Raw genomic sequence first — 25,226 nt, 5'->3', positions numbered from 1 at the left:
TTACGTGTATCTAAATCTTTTCAATTCGTCCTCAAATTTGCCAACTCTCGTTCCCTCCCTCCCCCTCTCATACACACACCCTCTCTCTCTCTCTCTCTCTCTCTCTCTCTCTCTCTCTCTCTCGCTCTCGCTCATCTTCCTCGTACAACTGTGTACACGTGCCTCAGGTGAAAAGAGAAGAGGAGCATAGAAACTCATTTAATCTAGTCCAACGCCGCGGCGCGTCTGATCTCCCGTATTTGTTCTAGCGGAGAGCCTTCGCGAACGAATTTTTCGCGTTTATCTCGATCGCACCTTTGAGAATTAAATCCCCCTTTAGCATCCGGGCAATTTCTTTTCACGGTAATCGCGAGCGTTTAATTGGCTCAACGGAGAGGCAGGTGGCTACATTAATTGCAGCGGATTGCCAGCACGACGGGGGTCGGTCAGGTGAACGCCTAACCGACGTGGGGGTTGCGCGGCGGAAAAGACGCCTCGCATTGAATGCTAAACAAAAGCTAATTTATATCCGGAGGTCGAGACTTTGCTGGAGATCGGGAGATGAATGGCTGCTCTCCTTGCATACCAAGTGGAACAGCCGGGTCCTTCAGGACCCGCGGAGTTAAAGATCTCGGGCCGGGCGGAGGGGAGGGGGGGGTGCAGGGAGGCGGTGGGAGAGGAACTTTGGTCGGGGTAGTTCGGTCGCTTGTATCTTCAAATATCACGTACGAGACGGCGAACTGGGTTTTAAGGGCTCGTCAAAAGTCGCTCGATCGTCGCTTGATTTCTATTCAGGCGGCGCGCTTCGTCGTGAATTCGGATGTCGCGAATGATTTTCACCCTACCGCGCCGCCGCCGATGATCAACCCTTCGCAGACGTTCTCTTTCAAAGTAAATTTGAAAGAGAGAGAGAGAGAGAGAGAGAGAGAGAGAGAGAGAGAGAGAGAGAGAGAGATAATTTCTCCATCATAGAATCGCGATACATAGATTGTGACTGACATGCAGACGATGACTCGGGGGAGCGAGTCCTCTCTCGATAGCGATTTCACTCGGAATTTTGCGAATGACTTGCGCGGAGGAAAACATTTTACGAGTGAAACACGTCCAGAGTTCAACGCGAGACCGTCTCAACGGTCTCAACACGACGATCACGGGCGTGATTCGAGCGACGTCGAGGAAGTTGCTGCTCGTGTCGAAGCGGATACCTCTGGGCCTTTATTGATCTGGCGGTGGAAGGAAAAAATTTCCGAGCACGTATCCGCCGCGGTGACGAGTGGGACGAGCGGCGCATCGCGAGCTTTCGAATCTAGGTAGTTTAATCTATCATTGCGACGGCGAGACGAGAAGCCGAGGTAACTAGCACGGAATAATTAATAAATGCAAGGTGCATTAGTATGCGTTGAGGGGGATGAATTCGTGCGGACCTGAAGTCGGATGAGCGCGGGCTCGCGACCCGGGAATTATAAAATAATAAAGAGAAAATTACGTAATGTGAGGATCAAATGAGAATTAGAGGACAATGAAGACGGGGTAAACCTCCCGCTGTCTAAAGGGGGCTGCGCGCTCGCCGGGGCTCCGAGCGGGCTGGAGGGGGCGGAGGTCGAGGACCAGACGTCTTAATGTCTCTGCATCGTCGGAGACTCGTCCCTTGCGCGCATGACTATCTCTCCACGACCCTTACATCTTTCCGATAAGAACCTTAAGTCCCGGGGATAAATTCGACTCTTTCTGAACCTTTGATACCGCGGATTCTGGCGTGTTAGTCTGGCACAGTTCGGTATATCTAATTACCGGGCAGCGTCTGAAGAATAGGACTCAAATTTTTATCGCCCGAGATAGCTCTCTCTCTCTCTCTCTCGTCAGTCATGTGTCTCGTATACATAGTTCGTGACCTCATCCTGTAATACATCTCTCCCGCAAAAATAAACGTCGCTGCCGGCGAGTATATAATAGTTGAATACAAAAGTGATATAATTTCGACAAATATATCTCGCAAAATTCCCCTCATCAAAGCTGCGCGGCTAAGTCATCTGTTTCGTCGGTAAAAATTACGAGTTGACGATTAAAAGGGAGATCTTCCACCCGAGTTGCCAAAGTCATGCGATTACTGTAACGTTTCTTTCATACATCACACACTTGTGTGTGTCGACGTAACGTAGAAAAGCTGCCGTTCAAATCTCTCTCATTGTTCTTCTTCGAACGGGAAAACCGCACGGCGCACGATGCGCTAATTTACATGCTATTTTTCCAATTTCACGGGGACATTAAAAATCACTCACCATCGCACGGTCTGCCGCAACCCTTTCATTACGAGCGCCAGCGAAATGTCGCGAGACTTATCGAAATGGAATACGATGTCGCCGTGGGTGCTAATCGGGGATCCTAATTAGTAGTCAGCCGGCGCAGGCCCGACGCGACTTTGTAAATGGTAACAATGTTATGTAATTAGGTAAAAAGTTCTGTAATCAAGAAGTAGATCTTCTGCGAGCCGACCGCCATACCATCGCGCTCGTCTGATCCTCCCACCTTCATTCGTATTAAAATAGTCTCGCTAGGAAAGCGTGCGTTGTGCTCTGCATATCTTAAAACCCAAGGGCCGCGGCGGCGCTCTAAGAGCCCACCCTCCGTTCTGATTTTTGCCGCGATTCATATTACTACAAGCGTGGCCGAGATTATGAGAGCGGCATGAGACAGATAGAGATGGAGATACAGAGAGATAGAGATAGAGAGAGAGAGAGAGAGCGAGAGAAAGAGGGAGAGAATCAACACACTGGCGTCTTAAATTTCGACGATATTGAGACGCTCGATATTTTCGCCCGACGCTCTGGACCGCTTCTCGCGCCGATTATGCAAATGCGAAAGGCGACATGTCATAACACGAGATTACCGGCGTTACAACATTAACCGTTAACCGTTAACCATTAAGCGATTTCGCTCTTGTAATTCTACGATTTACTTACGTTATCTTCTGCTCCGCGTGGCTGTCCTATTAATATCTACATCATCGGCTCGTTTGCTGCCGTGCGCTCAGCTTAAATTTCTCGAAATCATTTCGCCGTAACGCGCTTCACCCTCGGGAGACATCGCTGGAAGACCATGCGCACTCTCTCTCTCTCTCTCTCTCTCTCTCTCTCTCTCTCTCTCTCTCTCTGGCTAACGAGATAAGGCGTTTCTGTGCGCTCTACCGCGAGAAAACCGCGCGTGGAAGTGCGATTTCAGACGGAAGGCAGAAAGGCGAGGGAGAGGCACGAGTGGCAGGAGCGATACACGGAAAACACGTATCGCTGCGTATTGCTTTCTGGTATGCTGACAAATGCACACACGTGGTTGCAGCAGACAGCGTCCGACACACGGTCGCTGTCACGTAGACATACGCGATAGCATAATTCGTGTATGCGCCGCCACGTAACGCCGCGCGCGTAAAAGGAGCTGAGCCGCGGTTAGGTAAGCACATGCGTATATGCACGCATGAGATCATCGCTCGCGTACGCTCGCGGAAACGCTGACGTCAGTGCTTTCGGCCGCTTTTGTTGCACGCAAACGATCGCGCTCGATACGATGGTATCAGGGAGACAAGCGCCGATTGCGCACGTGCTCGCGACGATCCGCGCGCGTTCGACTCTCCGCTCACTTAAACAAAGTGTGTCATCCGTTGTTAAAGCGCAACTGTTATAGCCGTGTCGTAGATTATATCGGAAGCTCCTTGGATTCTTCCGCGCGCGCGCGCGCGCGCGCGCTTAACTGATCGAACGCGACATTTTTTTACACGTGTAAATTTTGTTGCTTGAAGAAACTAGGAGAAAATGTCTGAATTTTCCGTCGAACCCACGGCGTATGAAATGTTATGTGTTAATCAGTTCTGAAAAGAATATTCTGCATAAATTAACGTTTTTTCGTAAATTACAGAAGTGTAATAGGAGACAACTGGAGGAGTCTCAAGTACTCGAGTATTCCGGCAAGATCAACCTCGCGAACTCTCATCGTATGATTAATTTATCTTCGCCAAGACGTTGGTTACTCGGATCGCCCCAATTGGGACATTCTCGCTTTGCGAATAAAATCCCACGGTAATTGAAAGCGACGTCGACGGAAATTTGGCGACCATGAACTCCTCTTCGCGCGCGATTTCACATTGTACGCGTCTTACATTTTTCATCGGCCGCATAGGCACAGGCATTAGGGTCTTTACATAACAGCATTGACACGTGTAGCATTGTGCCATGTGAAAGATCATCGCCAAAGCGCATTGTAAATCTGCATCGTAAAGGTTAAAGGTTCGCGCGCGATCGATAGGGGCGGGGGATATGCAAATGAGCGAACATCGAAATTGTAAATTGCACATCTCGCGAGGCGAATATCGGCGAACGTCGCGTCGGAAGAACGCGAAGGGAGATTGCGCGAGTCATGCAGCGGACTAGGCCTGTGTGCGCCCGCGAGTCATGCACAATAATACGTGGATCCGACGCTCTTTTACACAGGCGAGAAGTATGCGTCACGTCGCCGTGTAGCCGCGATGCGATGCATCCGGCGAAACTCGCCATCTCCGACAACGATTTAATCCCGATGCCGATACGCGCCAACTTTCGCAAGACACGAGAGGACGCGTCATCGCGGGGTCCCGAGGGTCCTGGGCTGATTCGGTCGACTCGAGCACAAAGAACCGTCCAGATTCGACGAGGCGTTCGCTCGTTAAGGCCTCTCCCTCCCACCGGCGGATAAGTAACGAGGGCCGCCGCGAGGAGGGGATGCGAAACGACACGGCGGAATTAAATAAAAATAAAACGCGGGATAATAACGTTAGCGAAAGAGCCGAGAACCCAAGACAAATAGCCGAGGGAAAACAAAGCGTATTATAAATACCGGGTGACAGGACGAGTGGTGCGGGAGAGTGAGCGCGAGCGTAAGAGGGTGGTCGGCCACGGTCGGCCACCAAGGGGTGGAGGCTCACGAGCGCGCGGGGGATCGCGATATAGTTAGCCGGCGACTCCTGGGAGAAAACGCTCGAGAAAGCAGCGACCCCGCCGGCATTTTTGCTACCTGCCGACACAATGAGCCGCCGGATTTCTTTCCACCCTTCCTTCCTCATCCTCGGCGGCGACGGCGGCGGCGGCGGCGGCGGCGGCGGCGCGGGCGCTCTTGCCCGGCGGAATTATAAATTTCACGTACCTACCTCCGCGAGGAGCGAGAATTACGTTAAGGCTAATAATCTTGAAGTCGCATCGCGAAGCAACGGAATCGACAGCCGACTTACGCACGACTAAGGCTTCGACGTTAGGCCTCTGTGAAAAATTGTTTTTACCTCGGAGTTTGCACGTTCCGCGATCTGTGGGTGATTTTGTTCGTAGTTTTTTGCTCCGCCTTTGTCGCTCTGCTTTTTGAAAGAGAGATCGCGAGCGATGGTATCGTTTGCGCAACTGCGCTCTGTCAAAGTCGCTTATAATCGACTTGACGCGCGAGTCAGAGAGATAAAAAATATGGAGAAGAGATAAAAAGACACTTACACTAGGACGACCGTGGCCGCGTGGATTCAGCTGCCAGGGAACTGTCGACGGCTGAAAATGCTCCTTTCCCCAGGAACCGTTGTCGAACGGATTTTCACCAATGTGTCCCTGAAAGCAAAATCGATGCACCGATTATTAAGGCCCGCCGAAATAAAAACGACCGCGGCGCGACACGGCCGGGCGACGGGCAAAGGGGAAAAGGAGAAAATTCACGAGGGAAATATCACGGAATTGTTTGCATGATTGCGCGAATCGCTTTTTATTTCTCGCGGCTCGATAAACAAGAAAAGTTGCGCGGGCAGGGCAGGTCGAGGGGCATCGATCTTCGAGCTTCCCGCGAGTTCCAAAGTTCTTTCTTTTTTTTCGCCACTTTCCCGCGCGCCCCCTCCCCCCTCCCCCGCCGCGTCTCGTCCCCGCCGGCGCGAGCTTATTTTTGTAATATATTCCGCGAGCCGCGGCGCCCGCGCATCCCCCTCCACTCTTTCTCGACTTTGCACCCCGTAAGCCTTATTTTTCTTTTAACTTTATTTCTAACCTAGAATCTCCCGACAGCAAGGTGGCACGCACATAAATCACCGGGTATAATGAGAACACTTCGTCTTCGGGCGCTTCGCCCTCTCGGTCGTAGACGCATCCCTTACGGACCGGCTATTATATTATTCGTTGCTTCGCGACGAGGAGATCGCGGATGGCCGCCGTTATATTAATATTCCGTTCTCCTCGTGAGATGACATTGGCATTTCGCGCGTTATCCCGCGAGAATAAAGGAGCCTGTCGCTCGTCATCGCTTCAAAACAAAAAAAAAAAAGACCTCAAAGATCCGTTGGGGAGGGATAGTAACGGGAACGAGCGTAATTTAAACATGATATTTTAAACGTCACACAATGGAGTATTTTATGTGCTATTGATACTGGCGATATTTTATGTTCCGTATTTCATGATGTAAAGTTTTATTTACATTGCCGTTATTTTAAATCGCGCTTTTCGCCGTAAAAAACGAGACATCGTGTGTTGCTAGATTTATTAAAACATATATGGCACGCTTTGGCGCAGTCGTGCTCAACTCTTTTTTCCTTCCCTTTTTTTTTTTTTTTTTCACCAATTACGCAGGTGAATTTTTTTGCATTATTGCGTCTACAAGCTCGCAAATACAGTTGCGCTTGATTGTGAATACTTATTGTATTCGGCGTAAATATGTATAAAGTGTTCGACGGTACGACGAAATGCACGGCGAAACAGTTGTCGCCTGCGGCGACAAACAACGGTCACCTACTCGAGAGCCGCTGCTCTAATGAATTATTTAGCGACGGAATCCATATTTAGGCCGTAAAAATCGGTTATATCTTAGGACCTCGAAAGCTGGCCAGAGTCGCGATGATGCAACAACCAGTTAGTGATTTACAGGAATCAGCGTGGAATATGGCTGACATGATCTTGGCACAGTATAATTAGACGAATTCTCTCATTGCCGCACTTGCGCGTTACGCAAATCTTAGATATGCATTTCGCGTCCGCGCCTCGCGGCTACGTGAGCAGAAGCGTGAACGGTAGAAAAAGATACGAAATATTCCGATTATCTTCTGTCTAATATTAACTAATTCTGGGAAGAATAAGTCTTTCTACGTATGACTCAATGACGTGGCGGAAATTCTCCGTTCGTCTTTCAAACTCGACAGTATTTGCAAGATGAACGCAGAACGAATATTTTTATTCAAACATCTTTTTATTTATTATTTATTTTTCTCTTATCGGACATGTCAGATATATAATATAGTGTATATATACACACAACAATGTTTTATGTAGCCGTTTGTAAATTTCTGCAGTCGCTGAAAGCACGACAACAGCTGGTACAACTCATCCTTTTACACATATAACATGTAACAAATAGATTAATAATGAGAATTAAATTAAAGAAAGAAATTAAAACAGAGATAATAACGACAATATCAATAATTGCAGAGGTATGAAGGATAATTATAATAAAGCAGAAATGAATGAACAAATATATTCATCCGCCTATCTATATTGCACTTTTTATTTCTCACTTTTTATTCTCGGTGGGTTTGTCAAACGTCCGTCAAAGTCAGTAGTACACATTATGTACAACAAATATCTCGCTCATCCGAAGATATACGATGCATCATTGTTCGGAGTCCTGTATCCCCTTCGACTAGTCATCCCGATCCTTCATCTCCACGGCATTATTTCATGGTACTGACATTCGCGTAGATGCGACTCGCTCGGAGAAATATGTTAATCGGCGCGACGCCGACACGACGAGAACTCGATTGAATATTTCAAAAGCCGACGGAATATTTGGATCGTTCAACGGGTATTGTAACTTGTAGTGTACCGAACATACACGCACTCACACACATTCTGCGTCCCGCGATATACCCATATCGGCTCCAAAAAAAGTAATGACACGGTTCGGTCACGGATACAATTACAGGGCACGCAAGACTACCAAAACAATGAGTGAAAGAAACAAACACGTGATCAAGCGTCAGTCGCCATTGAGTCGTTGTCCGCAAGTGAGGAATCGAGCGATCGACGAGCAACCGAGCGATACAAACAATAACCTTCCGAAGGTCCCGGACTTTCGAGGCGACCGCGGTCTTACCTTCGTGAGTCGTATAATCTTTCGTGTGTTTCCGCGAGTGTGTTTCGGGCCGAGACGAAGGATACGCGTGGCGCGGATCACGTGTAGAGTCTATCGCTCTTCGTTATATTCATCATTCGCCTCGGCCGATTGAGACATTCCAACTCCTCCTGGAACTCTTGAAATATTTCATCGGCATCACGTTGTTTAACATCGCGCATCTCCGAACGAGTCGTACTTGCGCGAGTGTCAATGTCAATGCCATGCCACGAGGGAGCAACCAAGAGCCAGGATGCTACGTAAATCGGGAAGCCAGGATCCCGGGACATGGTCGGTAATGCGCCATGCACCTCCAGATATGTCGAAGCGTTTGTCACACGGCAGAAACTCGATTTGAACAAACGTTTGACGAGGAGGTATCCGAGTCGAAATTTAAATCGGCCTCCATAGTTAATTGACAAATAGTTGTAGCTTCGTTAATCTCTACTTGTCGATCTGTACTTGCATTATCTCAAACAAGGAGAACCGTGGATTCTCGAAAAGCCGAGAAACGGTCTGTGAATACAAACTTGTTATTAATTGCGCTCTCAATGAAAGGTGGTAAATAATTTACGACTATGAGTGTGGGCTTTACAACTTCTTCCTTATTAGCTCTTTTAAGTCATATCGGGGCTTCCAATGTAAAAAGAAAAAAGATTTTGAGAATAAATATGTGCGTGTTATTTTTTATCCTTTAATCTTTGTCAAGTTATTCGACAGTCTGCTCATCTTATATATTCGACCCGTGGCTGAGTTACGTGATCGATGCACCGCTGACTAAAAATCCAGAATAAAGACTAAATGCAAATAAAATATAAAGATAATAAACGATAAATAATTAGGAAATAAAAATTCTTCTATAGAAAATGAGTCTTTCCAAATAACAAATAATTCTAAGAGAAATAAATCTTTCGCAAAGTAATTAATAATCGCTTTAATAAATCTCTCTTTAAAACTCAATCTGAGTCTCGGGATTTTCCGTTGATTCCTCAAGCTTGACAGAAATTGCAGAATTAATGTAGTAAATAAAATATAAAGTAAATGCAAATAGAATATAAAGATAATAAACGATAAATAATTCGGAAATAAAAATTCTTCTAAAGAGAGCGAATCTTTCCGAGTAATAAATAATTTTGAGAAAAATCAGTCTTTCGCAAAGTAATTAATAATCACTTTAATAAGTCTTTAAAACTCAACATGAGGAAAACGCCGATGGACGAGCGTCTGCGAGATCAAGGTAAGCCGATATGTTACGTCTCGAGGTTCTCCATTGCTTCTTCAAGTTCGGCAGAACTTGTAAGGTTAATGCGGAATCAAAATTTCGACTCGGAATCGTCCTCCGACGGGGGAAGCTCCCTCATCGAAAATACGGAATCGCGCATGAAATATTCGTCGTGGGGAAGCGTGATCGATCACTAACGCGAAGTCGGCACCGGCTCGAGCGAAAGAGAGAGAGAGAGAGAGAGAGAGAGAGAGAGAGAGAGGGAGCGAGAGAGAAAGGTGTAATTACAAAATGCAATTCCGTTTGTTTCCACGCGCGACTCGCGTAGGGTGGTAAGGCAAGGTAATACGTAACGATCGTCGCACACGGTCGATGAAACTTGCTCGCCAACGGCTGTCCCTTTCCTCCTTCAGGCCTCCCGTTTCCCACCCTTTCTCTAAAACGAGAGCCTCGTGTATTCTCCTCCACGTAGTACGGCGCAGAAATAAACAGTGGCGGTGGAAAATACCGAACCGGACGGCATATATATAAATACGTGGAGGCTATTGAGGCACATTGTGCGGTGCATTTGCACGAGCTGGCCGCGTTCTCAACGCGCAGCTGGACATACACGCGACAAAAGAAAACGGGCAAACAAAACACGCGATGCACTACCATTCTACCGCTTGTCGTCGTGTTCGTGTCGTTTCGCGCGCGCGCGCGAGCTCGAGCGCGGCGGCATCATAGAATGTTGTATGTTAAGTATTGTGTCACGGTGGAAATAAACAAACGGATCTTTTACCGCTCCGCTGACAAACTGAAGATCCAACGTCCCCTCTCTCTCTCTCTCTCTCTCTCTTTCTCTCGATACCGCTCATTGTCAAATCGCGTCGCGAGCGAGCGAGCGAGCGAGCGACGACATGCCGCGCGGCGGAATTGACGGCGATTTTAATTAACTTCTCTCCGTTACCGTCTCCGTGCAAGATCGGTCAGTTGCAGTTAACTGAGTGCGCGCGCGCGCGACGTCTTTTATATTTAAATATAATTGTCACACCGCGCGGTGCGCGCATCGCCGCGCCGTCGCGACGAAAACGTCGCTGCGAACGGACGGCGCGAACGCGAGCGTTTCACTTAACAAACGGCCTCGACAAGCAAATGGACACGTAAAATACAGAGACCAGACGGATGTGAAAGAAACCACCGCTCGCGGGGAACGGCGGGATGTACGATAATGTATTCAACGGTGTGTGAAGCGTGTGACGTTTAGAATTTTATTGATAAATAATTTCGCACATAAGCGGGAAAAAGGGGACAGGGCTGCCTTCGCGGCAGCCTAATAACGTTTCCCGGCATAAATCACGCGGTTACGATCGCAGCCGCGTGCCTCTGGTATTCGTAGCTCCGCATTAAGCGGAGCTCTAACCGCGACCTAATTCGCAGATAAGATAAGTCGTTAAGTGCACGGCGCGGCAGCCCCCTCGCGATACTACCCGGTGTTTTATTGCCGCGGCCCACCCGCCTCCTCCCCGTCGGCCCTCCTCCGGGGCACGGTGAGATTTATTGTAAAATTCGATAGATATTGCCAATTACAACCCCCGCGGCGCTACCGCCGGCGCGGCGCGGCGCAGCGCGGCGCGGCTCGCGCTATCGACAGAGACGGGAGCCAGGCACCTTCCGGTCGCCTCGAGAATTTTAAATGCGTTTTATGTACAGAGACGACGCGGTACGTTGCATAAATCCGTCCCCCTGAAAATATGATTACGATCACACTCCCCCCGGTAACGCGAGGGACGGAGAAAGAGAGAGAGAGGGACGGGAGGAACACGTCGCGTCCTCCCGCCGCTCCCCGCGACCCTCAGACACGGCGCGGCGATAAAACGTTCCATTTCGTCCCGAGTGTCTCACGAGGAGGTCGAATAATCTCGTCAATTATTATTTTTACTACTACCTTCTACATGCTAATTTTTCGCGCGTATAGCGCGCCGTCTCCGAGGATCGTTGCCCGACGAAATGTCTCTCTCTCTCGTCGCGATTCGCGGCGGCCGCGAGTGACGAATATGCGTCATCCGTCCGCTCGTCCGGCGGGATCGACGCGGACGCCGATAATCGGGCGCGATTTGAATTTACAATTTCGTTATTTACGGTATTACCGGCCGCGCCGGGGCTTTAAGTACGAATGGCTTTTCCTTTTTCACTCTCGTCGGGGAAACGCGGTCGGCGTGTGCATCGAATTAAATCAGCGTGAATCATTAGCTGGCAAGCGCCGGGGTGGGTGGAGGGGGGGGGGGAGCGGCGACGTTTCACCGTCAATTTGGCAATTAATACACAAAAATCGAGGCAACACGGAATACGAATTTGTGTCAATTCCATTCGGCGTATAAGACTGATTGATCACTTTAGTCTACGTGTCTTCAATGAACGGCGCTCGTCACCTCGTCTGGATTGTTAACTCGTCACTCGATCGTTATTATCGGATATTATCGCCGCGGAATCGACCAAAACGACGAATACCGCTGCCGCTTGTTTCTACTTCTTTTTTCTCCCTTCAGCCGCGCGCGTGCCGCCTCTGAAACCTTCCGATTTCACCTCACGTTCGATTCAACATTTTCCGCGTGGTCGTTTTATTTTCAGACGAAACATCCGCGAAAATCGCGAAATTGTTACACGACAGGCACCTCACTTCGTGTTCGTTCAACAAGACGGGCGAATTCGCGCAACGACCCGCGCCAGCGTTAGCGACGATTTTTATCCCACCGGTCGTTAACTCATGTAACGCTGATAAATAGACGCGCCCGCGGCCTCGGGAACGTGGTCGTCCGAGCGAGCGAGTTACGACCGTGGGGCCTCTAAAAATAAATATGTTGTTTATTCACAAGTAAACCGGATGCCGTTGTTTGCTTTGGAGCAAATTGTTTTGTTAAGTTTTGCCGAGCGAGAACGAGCCCGCGCGGACGCCCGCCGCCTCCACGTGTGTGCGCGAAAGAGAGAAACGAGGACGATGCGCGCGCGCGAGAGAGAGGGAGAGAGAGAGAGAGAGAGAGAGAGAGAGAGAGAGCGAGAAAGGACGAGGGGAGAAGAGGGCGACCAAGTCGAGCGTTCCTCCCGATCCCTCTGTGCTTTTTCCGGTCTGTTTTGCCTCTCCTCGCGATGGCTAGAAGCCTCCAGCTGTACGCAGATTCTAACACTAATAACCGACGCCGCGCTGCCGACGCTACAGTCCGCGCGCGAAGACGCGCGACGAACAGCTGACGCCGTAATCGCGACCCTCGCGGCGATAGTCCGATTGCGTCAGGCGACTTGATCGCAATTTGCATTCGCGATGAGTCACGGTTCAAAAAGAAGATCAACGTCGATAACCGTCGTACGTCGATAGCCGTCGCGTTACGATCGTTACGTGCGCCGCCGCTACGTCGTTGTTACGCGCAAACTCGCGCTCAACCGACGCGACAAGCGAGTGATCAACGAGTCGCCGCCGTGTAGTAATCGCGCTGAAATTACACCGAGGAGGACGAGGGGAGGAGGAACATCGCGGCTCGCTCGCGGTTGTTCGTTTGCGCGTTTCCTATAACGCGCAACGCTGCAACACACGCGAGGTATTCTTAGCATCCACTTCGCGGGCATAAAGTTGCAATATGCGTGGATTCGCCGCATTCGCGCGTTTACTTTCTAGAGCGGCGCTGTGTATAATGCAAACAACATGTAATATATCCGCACCGAAGATAGAACGCTCGCGGCGTACTCGAGCGTATTATTTCAATAGCGACCGCCGTTGAATTACTCTTCATCGCGCTCCTTAGAAATGCGCTTTCTCGGCCTGTATTATCGAAGCGCGCCGGCTCGCACCGGCCAATGGAGAGAAATAACGAACGGGAATGAAAATTAACGACGCGCGACTGTCGTTTCGCGCGGGACGCGACTGCGTGTCGCGTCGATTCCTCCACCTGGATCAAATCGGTATCTGTAGTGCGGGGTGTTTTATTTATCTATTAAACAACGCGCATTTGTTCTTTGATCCGCATCTTATATTCCGCGCCGAGAAAGGAACACCCGAAACGTACGAATTTTCGGCCAAATCGCAAGATTTTCTACAACAACGACGTCAGAGAATCGCACATGGGAAATTTCACATTTTCCCCTCTTTTTCTCTTCTTTTGTGCAAAATTACAGAAATCCCGTATCTCATACTCTCACGATTCGCCTTGGAATGTAATCGCTCGATCGGTCTTGTAATTGAAACAAAACACACGGGGGGACGGGGGAATATTAACGATGCGTTTGACGTTCGACGCGAGGAGGAGAGCTGCGTGTCAATGGCGCGTTGCGAAATGAACTTTCGCACTTCGCGCTACGTTCATGTGACCGAGCATGGCTGGTCTTTCACGCAAAGTCAACCCGGATAACTACACGTGTGTCCAGTGTACACAGCGTAAAATTCAGCAAATGTAATTATGAATCTTGCGGTCGGTTCTCGAGGAGGAAGACTCGAAACGAGCGGCGGGAAGCGCGCGCGCGCGCGCGCGCGCGGTGGGACGAGGAAAGAGCGAAAGGACCCGAGCGCTAAAGTTGAAGAGAAGCGTGGGGAAGGAAGCGCCGTAGGGGGGAGGCACACAACGAGCGTGCTGCCTCTTGGCTAATTACAAAACGCAATTTAAGCGAGCATCACGGAAACGCGCTAAGTAATATCGTTTCGCCGCGCGCGGGAGAAAGAAGGAGAGTGAGAGAAAGCGAAAGAGAGTTAAAGCGGACACCCGGTACAGATTCGCAGATTAATGCCCTTTAATAAACAGCGCCCTTCGGACTCGCCGACGCCGACCCTCCTACCCGTTTCCTTTTTATTTACCTCGCGGTGAAGAAACAAAAGAGGGAGGAAAGCGGAGAGACAGAAAGAAAGAAAGAGAGAGAGAGAGAGAGAGAGAGAGAGAGAGAGAGAGAGAGAACGAGAGCGCACATCTTCGTCCTCTTAGCTCGCGGTGCGCGAACGCGTTTAACGCGGATCGCCACTTTCTCCGGGCGCGAGTACAAAGCGAGTGGTGATATAAGCGACGCCCATGGCCATGAGCGTAGATAAGCTTCGCAGGTGCTTTACACAGTGATGTCACCGGCTTTAGCGGAAGCGAGAGAGGGAGAGAGAGAGAGAGAGAGAGAGAGGGAAAGAGTTTACCTGACGTTCCGTTCGGGAGAGAAACCAGCTCGCTCACACTCGAGTGTCCTTAAGTCGAGATACGATTTTCGGCGCGCGCGATATGTAAATTTTCTCGCTCCGGATGTTTCACGAAGAACCGCGCGACACTCGTCGATACTCGCCCGTCGGGTCCACAGGACTCGACAGCGCGCTGCTGATTAAAAACGTGACGGACGTTAATGACGCGTCGCAGAGGCTGGAAAAATCGGTATTTGCACAGTTCGTCTCGGAGATCGAATCTCCGAAAAGGGCGCCGTGCGGCGTACGCAAACTTCGGAGAACAATAAACTCGTGTCGCGCACCGGAGAGTGTCGCTGCCGGTTGACGACCACTGCGTTAGTCACCTGACTACATACGGCGTATCTGAAAAACGAGGCGCGTCCACACATGTCACTGCGTGTATTAAAACAACGTTGCATATGTTTCGACCGGTAGCAATCAGCATTTAAATTAAGATGTGATAAACCAGTCCGCCGGGTAACGAGCTAGAATCGCGTCCAGTTTGCCTTAATTTATCAAACGGGTTACGAATTGTTTATCATGCCCCGTTGTGAAATCGATCGGCTGTCAAGAGCAAGATACACGCGCGCGACTCTCTCTCTCTCTCTCTCTCTCTCTCTCCTCTGGCTTGCCCGTCTTGATTTGACGCTTAACGAACAATTTGTGAGAATTCGTCAATTTCTAACACCATCGATCGAGTCGAGGACGAACTAATGAGCTAATTATCCGAACGAACGATTACGGTGAGACGAGGCGTGAGTGAGGCTCATCGCGGATTAACGCGCCGTGCGATCGCACAGATCGACGCCTTCCTCGACGACAATTTTGACATGAAATTCAAACTTTCATTCGCGCTTTTTTCTGCCGCTTCAAAACGATGACATACATTCTCCTGCGAACTGTTCTATCGATGTTTGCGCACCGTTTAAGGCGCAATACCGAATTAATACGCGCGTTAGATTGCTGTCGCAAATTCGTGCCAAGAAGAGAGAGAGAGAGAGAGAGAGAGAGAGAGAGAGAGAGAGCGCTCGTGACGCGTAGTTTGCTGATTGGCGTCCTTACCATTAGCCGGCTTAAAATTATTTGTGATCGTTGGCGCGTTCGTTTGCTGACAAACACTTTTTCCCAATTTCGACGGGCGTTGTCGTCATCGTGGCACACTTGTTCAAACACGAGTTGGCGCGCATAAATAACATCACGGCGTAAATAACATTAACACGTGCGACCTACGCGTGGGTGTCGAATTTCCGAAGTCAGATCGATACGCGCGCGCGAGCCCGGCGAGCGACGATATCGCTGCTCGCGTATCTGCACCTTTCGCCTCTCACGCGGTATGGTGAAACATAAAAAGTGCATGAAAGGACACGAGCTCTTTGCTAATTACAGGGAAAATTCACTTGTACAATCCGCCAAAAAGAGTCATACAAATAATTCGATTCTAAATAGCTGTCTTTTCCTTCGTTTCTGCCCTTTTCCCGCTGAGATAGTACTCTCTCTCTCTCTCTCTCTCTCTCTCTCTCTCTCTCTCTCTCTCTCTCTCTCTCTCTCTCTCTCTCTCTCTCTCTCTGTCTCTGTCTCTCGCCACGGGATACGTGTGTATGAAAATTCGAAGTATGTTACGTGCAGATGTCGATAAACTTTTAACCGCAGATCATGTTATGAAACCAAATTAATCGTATTAAATATGCAGTTGATTATTTCATTAGTAACGCTTCCTCATAACCAGGTTATTAAAAACCTTTAATTTCCTCGACCGGCTCTCCCCGTTTGTGTGATTGTATGAGATATTACGCGGATTTCGCATTTAAAGGGATTAAAATTGTTAAGAAATTAATAATCGCCCGTTGCAAAACCGATAAGTCTCTTGTAGAACGACAATTAATCTTCTTTCTCTCAGGCGCGCGCGAGCGCATTCGCTGCGATAAATTAATAGACGATAAAGACGATGTCGTGTCGCGGAATCCGCGGTGCGATATAATACGATCGGCGCGACTTCAATGAAAAAGTAGACGGCGCGAAAAAGATGCATCGTGGCTCTGACCTGGCACTCATTCTCGGAATCTGTGAACCTGACTGGGCGCTCACGAGGGCAACAGCATCTCTCAAGGCCACTCGATATGAACGACGCACGCAGTGGTCTCCGATCCGAGCAATCTGATCGTCCGCTTAATTCACGCGCATGAGAAACGGCTTTCCGTCAAACATGCTCGCGACATAAAAAAAAAGATCTGATTTATGACCAGGAATTTATTTCTTTTTCTCTATTCTATAACACTGCGGCAACTGCTTTCATAAAATATCGCGATAGCCACTTGTGTGCGGATGAAACATTATGATAAATTCAGGAGAACGCGCGAGGATGATGAAGATGCGTTGGGAAATTGATATCGTCAAGCTTTACCCACGTCGACTGTGTGTTTGATGTTTTCCCTCTCTCCTCTCCATTGAAATGTGTTTGTCGCGGCGGTTTGCGATCGATTGAACGAGATTTTTGGAGCGATTGTCAAGTGCGACATCACTTCAAACGACTGCATTAACGCGCGGATCAATGCGCCACTGTTGTTGTACTTCCCTTTATTCCGAGGCGACTCAAGAACGTGTATGTTTAAAAAATTCAGTCCAACGGCTGCTAGAGAGATGCTGTACGTTGCTCGAACGGTGCCCTAAGTCTCCGCACAATCTTGGCGAAGTACACGCCGCGATGTTGGAAATGATGTTGCGCAGGGTGTCGTATAAAAACGCAAAAATAATAGCTTGGCGTTTCTCTCTCTCTCTCTCTCTCTCTCTCTCTCTCTCTCTCTCTCTCTCTCTCTCTCTCTCTCTCTCTCTCTCTCTCTTTCCTTTCTGTCTCCTCCTCCCTTCGCAAGCCGAAGGAGCTAAGGAGTGCGGGGAGGGGGGGGTGGAAGGGGGATAGGAAGGGTGGGCGCCGCTCGTCGGGTGGCGAAACGCTGCGCGAATAAAAATGGGGTGTTTATAAGCGAGTATCCAATGTATCACGCTATATTTACATACACCCCGCGTTTACACTCCCCCGTTGTATATCTATGGTGGCCCTCCACCACCCCTTCTGGTGCCCGAACTGCTGGCGGAGATGCGGACCGATGCATATAGCTGATGCAATAAAAATTAAATATGATATTTCACCCGGCGCCATCTTCGAATGCATAATGAGGTTCTTCTTCGCGCGGCTTATTTCCGCTCGTGATCGAAGCGGCGCGCCGAAACGCGCGGAGTGAATTGTTTTCGCTTCTTCGCTGCGCGCGTTAAACACGTGCGCGACTTGGAAATAATATTGAATTATTTCCCGGATTATTGCTTTGTGTTGTTGTGTGACCCACAGGAAAGTATCCGGTATCGTTATAAAAATTGTACGTACGCTGATATCAAATAAGTACGTTATTTTTTTCCCTCATGTCCCGATAACTTCTGCTTTGTTTAATTTTCCGTTGCGCGCATTACGCGGCTAAACATTTCAGAGTCACGCGAAAATCTGCTGAAATTTTCGCATGACGTCACGTGAGAAGGTACCTACGCGCCGAAATTGGAGACGTCCGGTCTATTTGCGCGCTTTATTTAGCAACGGCGATATCATTGCTTGCACGATGCGCGATTTGCAACCGGCGAAGGAGTTGGCGGTGTTTCGCCGATCCCCAAAGAGAATATTTGGAATATTTTCGTGACGTCCACACTATGACAGCAATCGGATGTAGACGCTCGCATGGAATCGCGCGTCGATTTATCGGCGATATTGTTGATAAAAAGTCGCTTGGTAATGCAAATATGTTTTGACGTCGGGCGTTCGGTATTTTGAGGCGTAAAACACGACCAATTATATTTTTTGCGCGTCGGACGACGGATAATTGCGTAAATAAATATGAATACATGCGTGCCATTAATACCCCCGCGTAATTCCACGCTCAGCGCCGGGCGATGATTTATTTAAACAATAAAAATAATTTCGGGACAAAAGTCGACGAGCCGCGAGCGCGTCGCAGCTATCGATCGGCAGCCAAGAGAGAGTTTATAGTCCGATAACCTCCTTTATTTAGGGGAATTTCTGTTTGATCGAGCATCCCTTCTCGGTGAGAAGGGTCCCCGTGATTTGCCTGATTCTTTCGCACGGCCGCTTCTCAATCTCGGCCTAAGCCCCGGAAGGACCGCGCGCGCTCTATATCGCAAATCATTTCGCCTTGCCGAGAATTACGTAAATATGCGTTACGGTGACAGAGTCGACGCAATCGTAATAACCTCGTGGATATTTACAGCGAGACGTTCAATAAGTGTGAGCGCAGACCTCTTCTCTCACTTTCTCTCTCTCTCTCTCTCTCTCTCTCTCTCTCTCTCTCTCTCTCTCTCTCTCTGCCTCGCTCCCTCCCTCCCTCTCTTTCGGCTCTCTCGTCGAGATGCGTGTAGGTCGACGAGAGAAACGCAAACGTTCCGCGCGTTTGATATGCCGCCGCGTGTATCGATAAATTCTCCAAAATCGAACAAATGAAAAAATGTTTGCAAACAGAGCAGTTACATAGAGATATTCGGAAGTAACAGCCGGGAAAATGTTACGTGCATTACGAAATATTATACACGAGCCACCACAGCGACGAGTTACACATCGAAGCGATAACTCGCACATAAAAAATGTTGTTTAATTTGCTTGTACGTGATTTAGCGCCGAAACAAATTTTAATGTCAATAAATCCGACGGGCGGGCGCGATACGCACAACAATCGGCGCGCTCGCATTAAAAGCCGACCACGGCGTGTTTCGCAGTTTCGCGCGCGCGCGAGCGAGCGAGCGAGCGAGCCAGGCTTAAGAGAAGCAGACATCGAATTTGCACGGCGCGCTAGAAATTGAAAGAAAAAAAAAAGAAGAAAAATAAAAGGGAGGGAAAGAGAAAAGAGAGAGAGTTCGCGCGCTGGCCGCAGCTCTCGGCGCGGCGCCTTGCGCAACGTCGTCGAAGGCCGGGAACTTGATATTCCGGCGAGAATTCGACGGCGTCAAATTGAATTTTCGTTCCGGTTTACAGCGGCGGGTGTCAAGGCGAGGCTCTGATTGACGCTGATTCGACCGCGACCTTTTCTCGCACGAGCAATATTCGACTCATCCGCGGCGATCGAGCCTGTTCAAACAACGACAAACGCTCGTCGCTTCGCCCCGGATGCACGCCCATGCATGCACCGCAGCGTTAAGATCGCACCGGCGCGTTTGCGCGATAATGCGGCGCGGCGGTTGAGCGAGCTGTGGTTAAAATCGCGAGACGCGCGCGGCAGGCAGATATAACGAATCCGGCGTGTATATTGTAACTCCGGCCGCGAACTCGGCAAATTTTCCACGCGAACATGTGGGACGTTAATATGGCAGCTATTTACTATTTGCGGCCTGACAACGTTCTTAGGATTCCACGTCGGAATAGCTGGCAGTACACCAAGTGTGCGATACCGGGAAATTATGCAGAACTCCCTGTGCCACGGCGTATTATTATTCTATAATTTCAAAAGTGCATGAAACAGTTGCCGGTCAAGGATCTCGTATGTTTATCGCATACGCTCGTCTCGCCTGAATTCGCGAGGAAGCGTTTTATATAACCCATTCGGCCTAATCTGCATATGAATTATAGTATTTTCTCGGAAGTACCTGTTGTGAACGTTCCACGCGCGCATATCACGAGATAAATTATATTATGTTAAGTGTTATATTATATAAGTCAGTCAGATTCACACACTCTCACTCACACACACACACACACACACACACACACACACGAGACATCGAAAAATTGTCAAATATTTTTCGCCGCGTTAAACGACGGTGAATCGGTGTCGATTAGAATATCGCTTCCGCGACGAGCGCGCTGTCGATTCTTATCCGTTGAAGCTGAGGCTTCGGATTCAAGAAAAAAGTACAAGAGTGCGCGCGCTCGACGTGTCGATAGTTTTCCGCGAAACAACTTCTCTCTTTTTCTCTCTCTCTCTCTCTCTCTCTCTCTCTCTCTCTCTCTCTCTCTCTCTCGCGGCGCGACTGCTGATAATGGCTGTTTTGCGAATTGTGACGAGTTATCCGGCAGTAAAATTCCGCCGCTATAGTCGGCGTCACGTACTGTACGTATATAACGAAACGGGCGACGTAGAAAGTATAACCCGGGGAAAATGTGTATCTCCGAAGTAAAGTCGACGTAAAAATAATGGCGCCGGGGCTTACCCGATTATTTATTATTTCATATACAGAGCGGAGCCGATAACGGGCCCGGCGGGGCATTAGCATTTTTTTGTTGTTTAAAAATGAAATATACGGGGTGTTGTCGGCGAAAGAGTGCCCGCTCTAAAGTCGTCTCGCTCGGGGGAGCTCCTGATCTCCAAATAAGTGGGTATACGCCTGCCTGAATACTAAGTTACACGAATATGAGAGCCGTATCGCGCGTCATTTATTCCGCCTGATAATACGCCGCGAGCGAGCGCGTCGCGTCTCGCGTTGCAATCGAGTCGTGTAATTCGGCGGGGCTCTCGCTGTTTTATCCCCGATTTGTAAAATTAGATTAGAGTGCAATATCGCCGGGCGGTCGCGATGATGCATGTACGAGGATATATCGGCACATGCCGCTCTTCTTTTAAAAGTCTGCCGACTCGCACTGGGTCCTTCGGTATCGATCGTCGAGCCGGGGTCATTAGCCGTCCGGCATGTATCATTCATACAACAGCTATGAATAGTCATCGGATCGCGATCGCGCATCATCGCTTCCCTTTAGCGACAAAAGACCAGACGCGGATTTCGGGTTTGGCGTCAGCAACGGGCTGATCTAATGACGCGCCTCCGTAGCGAATTTCCCAGGCGTACTCACCGCGGGAGGACAATCGGCGCGCCGGAACCTGACCTCTCTCTCTCTCTCTCTCTCTCTCTCTCTCTCTCTCTCCCCCTCTCTCCCTGCTCAGGGCCGCGCGGGAAAAAATGAGGAGGGCAAACGCCCCGCAGGACGCAGGAGGCAAATATCGGGCCGGTAGGCACTTAAGGTGTAAATATCGCCGAAGAGGCCGAAAGCTCGTGTCGGCTAAGACCTTCAACGCCGGCGGTGTTATTATTTGGAGATCAGACCGGGGCGAATATCTAATTGTAGTAACGACCGCGATACGTACCCGCGCCATCTGGCCTGCCGTTTTCCCGCGCGGGCTTGGAACTGTCTCGCGAGCGGCGCCGCGGCGCCGCCGGCCGGCAGACAAAAGTTACGCGACCGCGCGCGCCCGCGGTGGGTCGGGGCAAAATCTGTGAGGTACACAATCGCTTTCGTCGCTCCTAAACTGTACCAATTACAAACACTGGCGGCTTCTCCATCCCCGATGTTAACTAAACACTAAATACTAACGACACACATCCAGCGTCGCCGTGCGCGGCGCGGCGCGGCGCAGCGCGGCGCTTCGCCGCTGCGAATGTGCCTTCTCCCAGCAGCTGGCAGAATTACCAGGATAAACGCGCCGAGCGCATGCACCAATGAGCTGTTGATTACTCGTTGCTGCATTCCGCCGCACCGCAAGCAACGATACTTTATCAGCGTCTTTACTCCCGCGCGCGCTTTCTTGCGCGAAAGCCACGCAGCTGCCGAACTCGTGCAATTTCGCGCTCGAGCTTTCCTTTAGCTAGCCCACGTTTTCACAGGTGAAATCCGAGATGGAGCACGCTACGACTATTTCGCAGGGTATTAAAAACACACGCGATTCGCTCCGCTGCATTTCCCGAGGCACTTCCGATACACCGAAAAGCAACGATCAGGCGAAGAGAGAGAGAGAGAGAGAGAGAGAGAGAGCTTCGGTTCCGATCATTCATATAATGAGATAATGCTTGCTCGATACGTCGCAGAAACGACAGCTATCGCGCTTCACGGAAGCGCGCTGCGCGTCAGCGTCGATCGGCCAATTGCAAGATTCCGTGTTTATTGCATTTAGCGGATGGCATTGGCGTTGGTCCGCGCATGCAACTGAAATCTACAAACGCTCACGTACACTGACGAACAACAAGCCCGCTCGCAGTGGTGTCTACATAAGGTACGTACAGTTGCCGTCAAAAAGCCCGGCCGCGGCTGTTTACGGCCCCGGGCTTTCATTCGCCGCGGAGAAACGGAGCTATATCCACGTGTCCTAGATATAATTCCGCAACTCGTGCGGAATCGAATCTATCCGCGCGCACGTTACAGCCGGAGGAAACTTGCTCCGCGCGGCTAATTAGTCTCGATCACGGCATCGCTGCGAGTCGAGCTGGCTGCGCGCGAAAATAACGTCCGCCGAGAGTGCCGGCTGGCTCTCTAGCCGATCGCATTTCGAGCGATTCTTGAAAAGGAGTGTACGACGGTGCACGAAATAACTGTGCACACGATACGCTTTTGCGCCCGTATCTAGCCCGATCGAGCTCGTCCGCCACACCCTGCCATTTCTAGTATTAAATCTGACCCGATGTGCGAGCCCTACGTTATGTTTTATAGTCCGCGATCCGCGGCCCCGCTCGAGCCGTTCGATAGCGCGCAAAATTTACCGCGTAATTCGCCGGCTAAACGCCGACGCGGAGGACGCGCATCGGGACGTCGTGCTCATTCCGCTCATTTCCATATCGCGCGCGCGCGCGTACGCCTACCTCGATCCTCCCGATGACTTACGACGGGAGCGCTAAGAGCCATGAGCGCGCAAGTGTCTCATATCAGCCGATCTCGTATACATCGCGCGCGCATACGGTAAACGGCCGGGCCCGGCCGACGCGATGTGTGAGGCGGGGAATATTCGATAAGTGAAATAACGCGGAAACGATGGCGCGTCGCGATGGTGCGCGGCGGCGACTGGCCCCCTCCGGCGAAGTCCCAGCTGGAAACTTTCGGCAGTGACTCTTTCCGATTCCTTCACCGCGGGGGATTATTTTTAACTCCTTGAACTTTAGCGAGCGTTCCTCCCGGGCCGAGAGAGACTGATCGCTCATTGGCGGCGGTGATACCGCCGCGGTCAAGAGGTGCGTTCCTGGCGTTCACGTGGAAAAAGGAGAAACCCTTTCGAGCCCAATCGTATCTTGCTTGCAACTTTCTGAGGAACTTAAACAACGGACCTCTCTGCTCTCTTTGCTCGCGGCGCGATCCACCGCGCGCGATTTCAATATCGCGATTTCGCAAGTATGCCGTTTATTATCACGCGCGTGTTTCGCGACTTTGTCTCTCTTATAACTTTATGATACCGCGACGTACGTTTGCGTGTTATTGCATAAGCCTGGTAAAAGAAAAAGGCTTGTAAAATAACGGGAACGGAAGGTCAACTGTATCGAGGAGCCGGTTTTCTAGATGTACTCGCCGCGGCATACCACAATCGCGGCGGCTGGAAAAGATTCCGTTTCTTCTCTTGCCGATAAATCGCGAACGTTTCACCTTCTCAAAGCGTCAATTAATGCGCGTTGCAAATTCGCGTTCAGGTTATTACGTTCCGGTCAACCGCGCCGGCTAATTGCACTTGCGCGTTCGGGAATTGAAAGGTCACGCGTATCCCGACACATCGACTAAAGTCGAAGTCTTTCGCCTTCGACGTAATGTAGCCGCCTGCTGCCAATCAAGGAGCTTTGGTCCACATTTCCCAAGAAACGTCAGTCTCTCTCAGCGATTTTTACGCGCCGACGGCGCGCGTTCTCAGCGACACGCGAGCGAAATCGAAAGTCCCTCGGCACTCGCGAGAGATGCGATTTTTCGCGCGAGTTTTCAGCGCCGCTCGCTTATCGCAACTGGAGCGATTGAACGTCCTGAAGAATTTACCGCGTCAGTAGAAAGTATCCCTTAAAGAGGGATGATCGCTTCTCTCCAGCAGCGCCGAGACTCGAAACGTCGCAAGGGCGGCGGAAGAATGGCCGCGTGGGGGTGCGTAAGGAGGGTCGAGAAAAATGCCACACATTCCTAGGGACAAATTTACGAGGTGAAACCGCAGCCACTCCATCCTCCCTCCCCCATCTCCCTCCTCCCACTCCCGTTACCCTCTTCAACATCCTCCGCCACGCGCGCGGCACGGTTTACTGTTTTACTTATTCGCCAACGGCAACTGGTCAGCAAAGATACTTTGTATATAAATTTTGGTTACTGTGGGAGGGTGACCGCGCCACTCACTCTCTCTCTCTCTCCCTCTTCCCTTTTCAGTTTCTCCTCGCCACCGTTCAGCCCCTGCCTGTGCGACTCACCGTACTCGTTGTACTGCGGTTTCGCTACTCGGGGAGGACTCGCCCGTAGACAGTGGACAGCACGGGGTGGAGTTGTCTTTTGGCACGTCCCGGGCACCTTCCGGGGCTAGCAAGCAAGACGTGGAATGAGTTATTGAAGAAGGAACCGGGCTAGACTTAAAGGGATGGCGCGAAACGCGCGCGCGCGCGCGCGCGCGCCCGGCGCGGCGCCGCGAAGCGAGTTTTCGCTGTCCAAGTATCGCGAACGAGTCTCCGCGTCCATGATAAAAATTCAGCGCGAGATCGCGTACGAGAATGACACGAATAAAATCAATTCAACTCCCAGACGCCAGACGTAGTCGTCGGGCTTCGATCGCGCAGTACACGCCCGACCGGCGTCGTCGTCGTCGTCGTCGTCGAGCGTTGCGCACCGCCCGCCCGATGCGTGGAGCGGTAAAACCTTGCGGACTCGATCGAACTCGTTCTTCAGATTCTCGCGTGAGTCTCTCCCTCTTGCCTACGCACACGCACGGACGCACGGCGTGTGCGCGCGTCTAGCAACGC

The 25,226-nt window shown here is 50.3% G+C and overlaps 1 protein-coding gene across 16 annotated transcripts in view; it reads right to left on the bottom strand.

Annotated features, from left to right (window-relative positions):
• FoxP (forkhead box transcription factor P) overlaps positions 1-25,226 on the bottom strand; it is a 284,858-nt gene that overhangs the window by 134,366 nt on the left and 125,266 nt on the right. For 15 of the 16 annotated variants that reach the window (XM_025307961.1, XM_025307956.1, XM_025307958.1 and 12 more), the window contains one exon: positions 5,481-5,588. Coding sequence is in view for 14 of the 16 variants with exons in the window: in XM_025307956.1 (XP_025163741.1) it covers positions 5,481-5,588 (108 nt within the window). In the remaining 2 variants the exon portion in view is untranslated. Of the gene's footprint in view, positions 1-5,480; positions 5,589-24,683; positions 24,790-25,226 lie in introns of all 16 variants that reach the window. The other variant, XM_025307962.1, reaches the window with a different exon arrangement.

The sequence above is a fragment of the Harpegnathos saltator genome, unplaced genomic scaffold (genome assembly GCF_003227715.2).
Source record: "Harpegnathos saltator strain DR-91 unplaced genomic scaffold, Hsal_v8.6 scaffold132, whole genome shotgun sequence".
NCBI classification, from domain to species: Eukaryota; Metazoa; Arthropoda; class Insecta; order Hymenoptera; family Formicidae; genus Harpegnathos; species Harpegnathos saltator.
The sequence above is the reverse complement of the archived record's forward strand: the minus strand, read 5'-3'. Positions and strand labels throughout refer to the sequence as shown.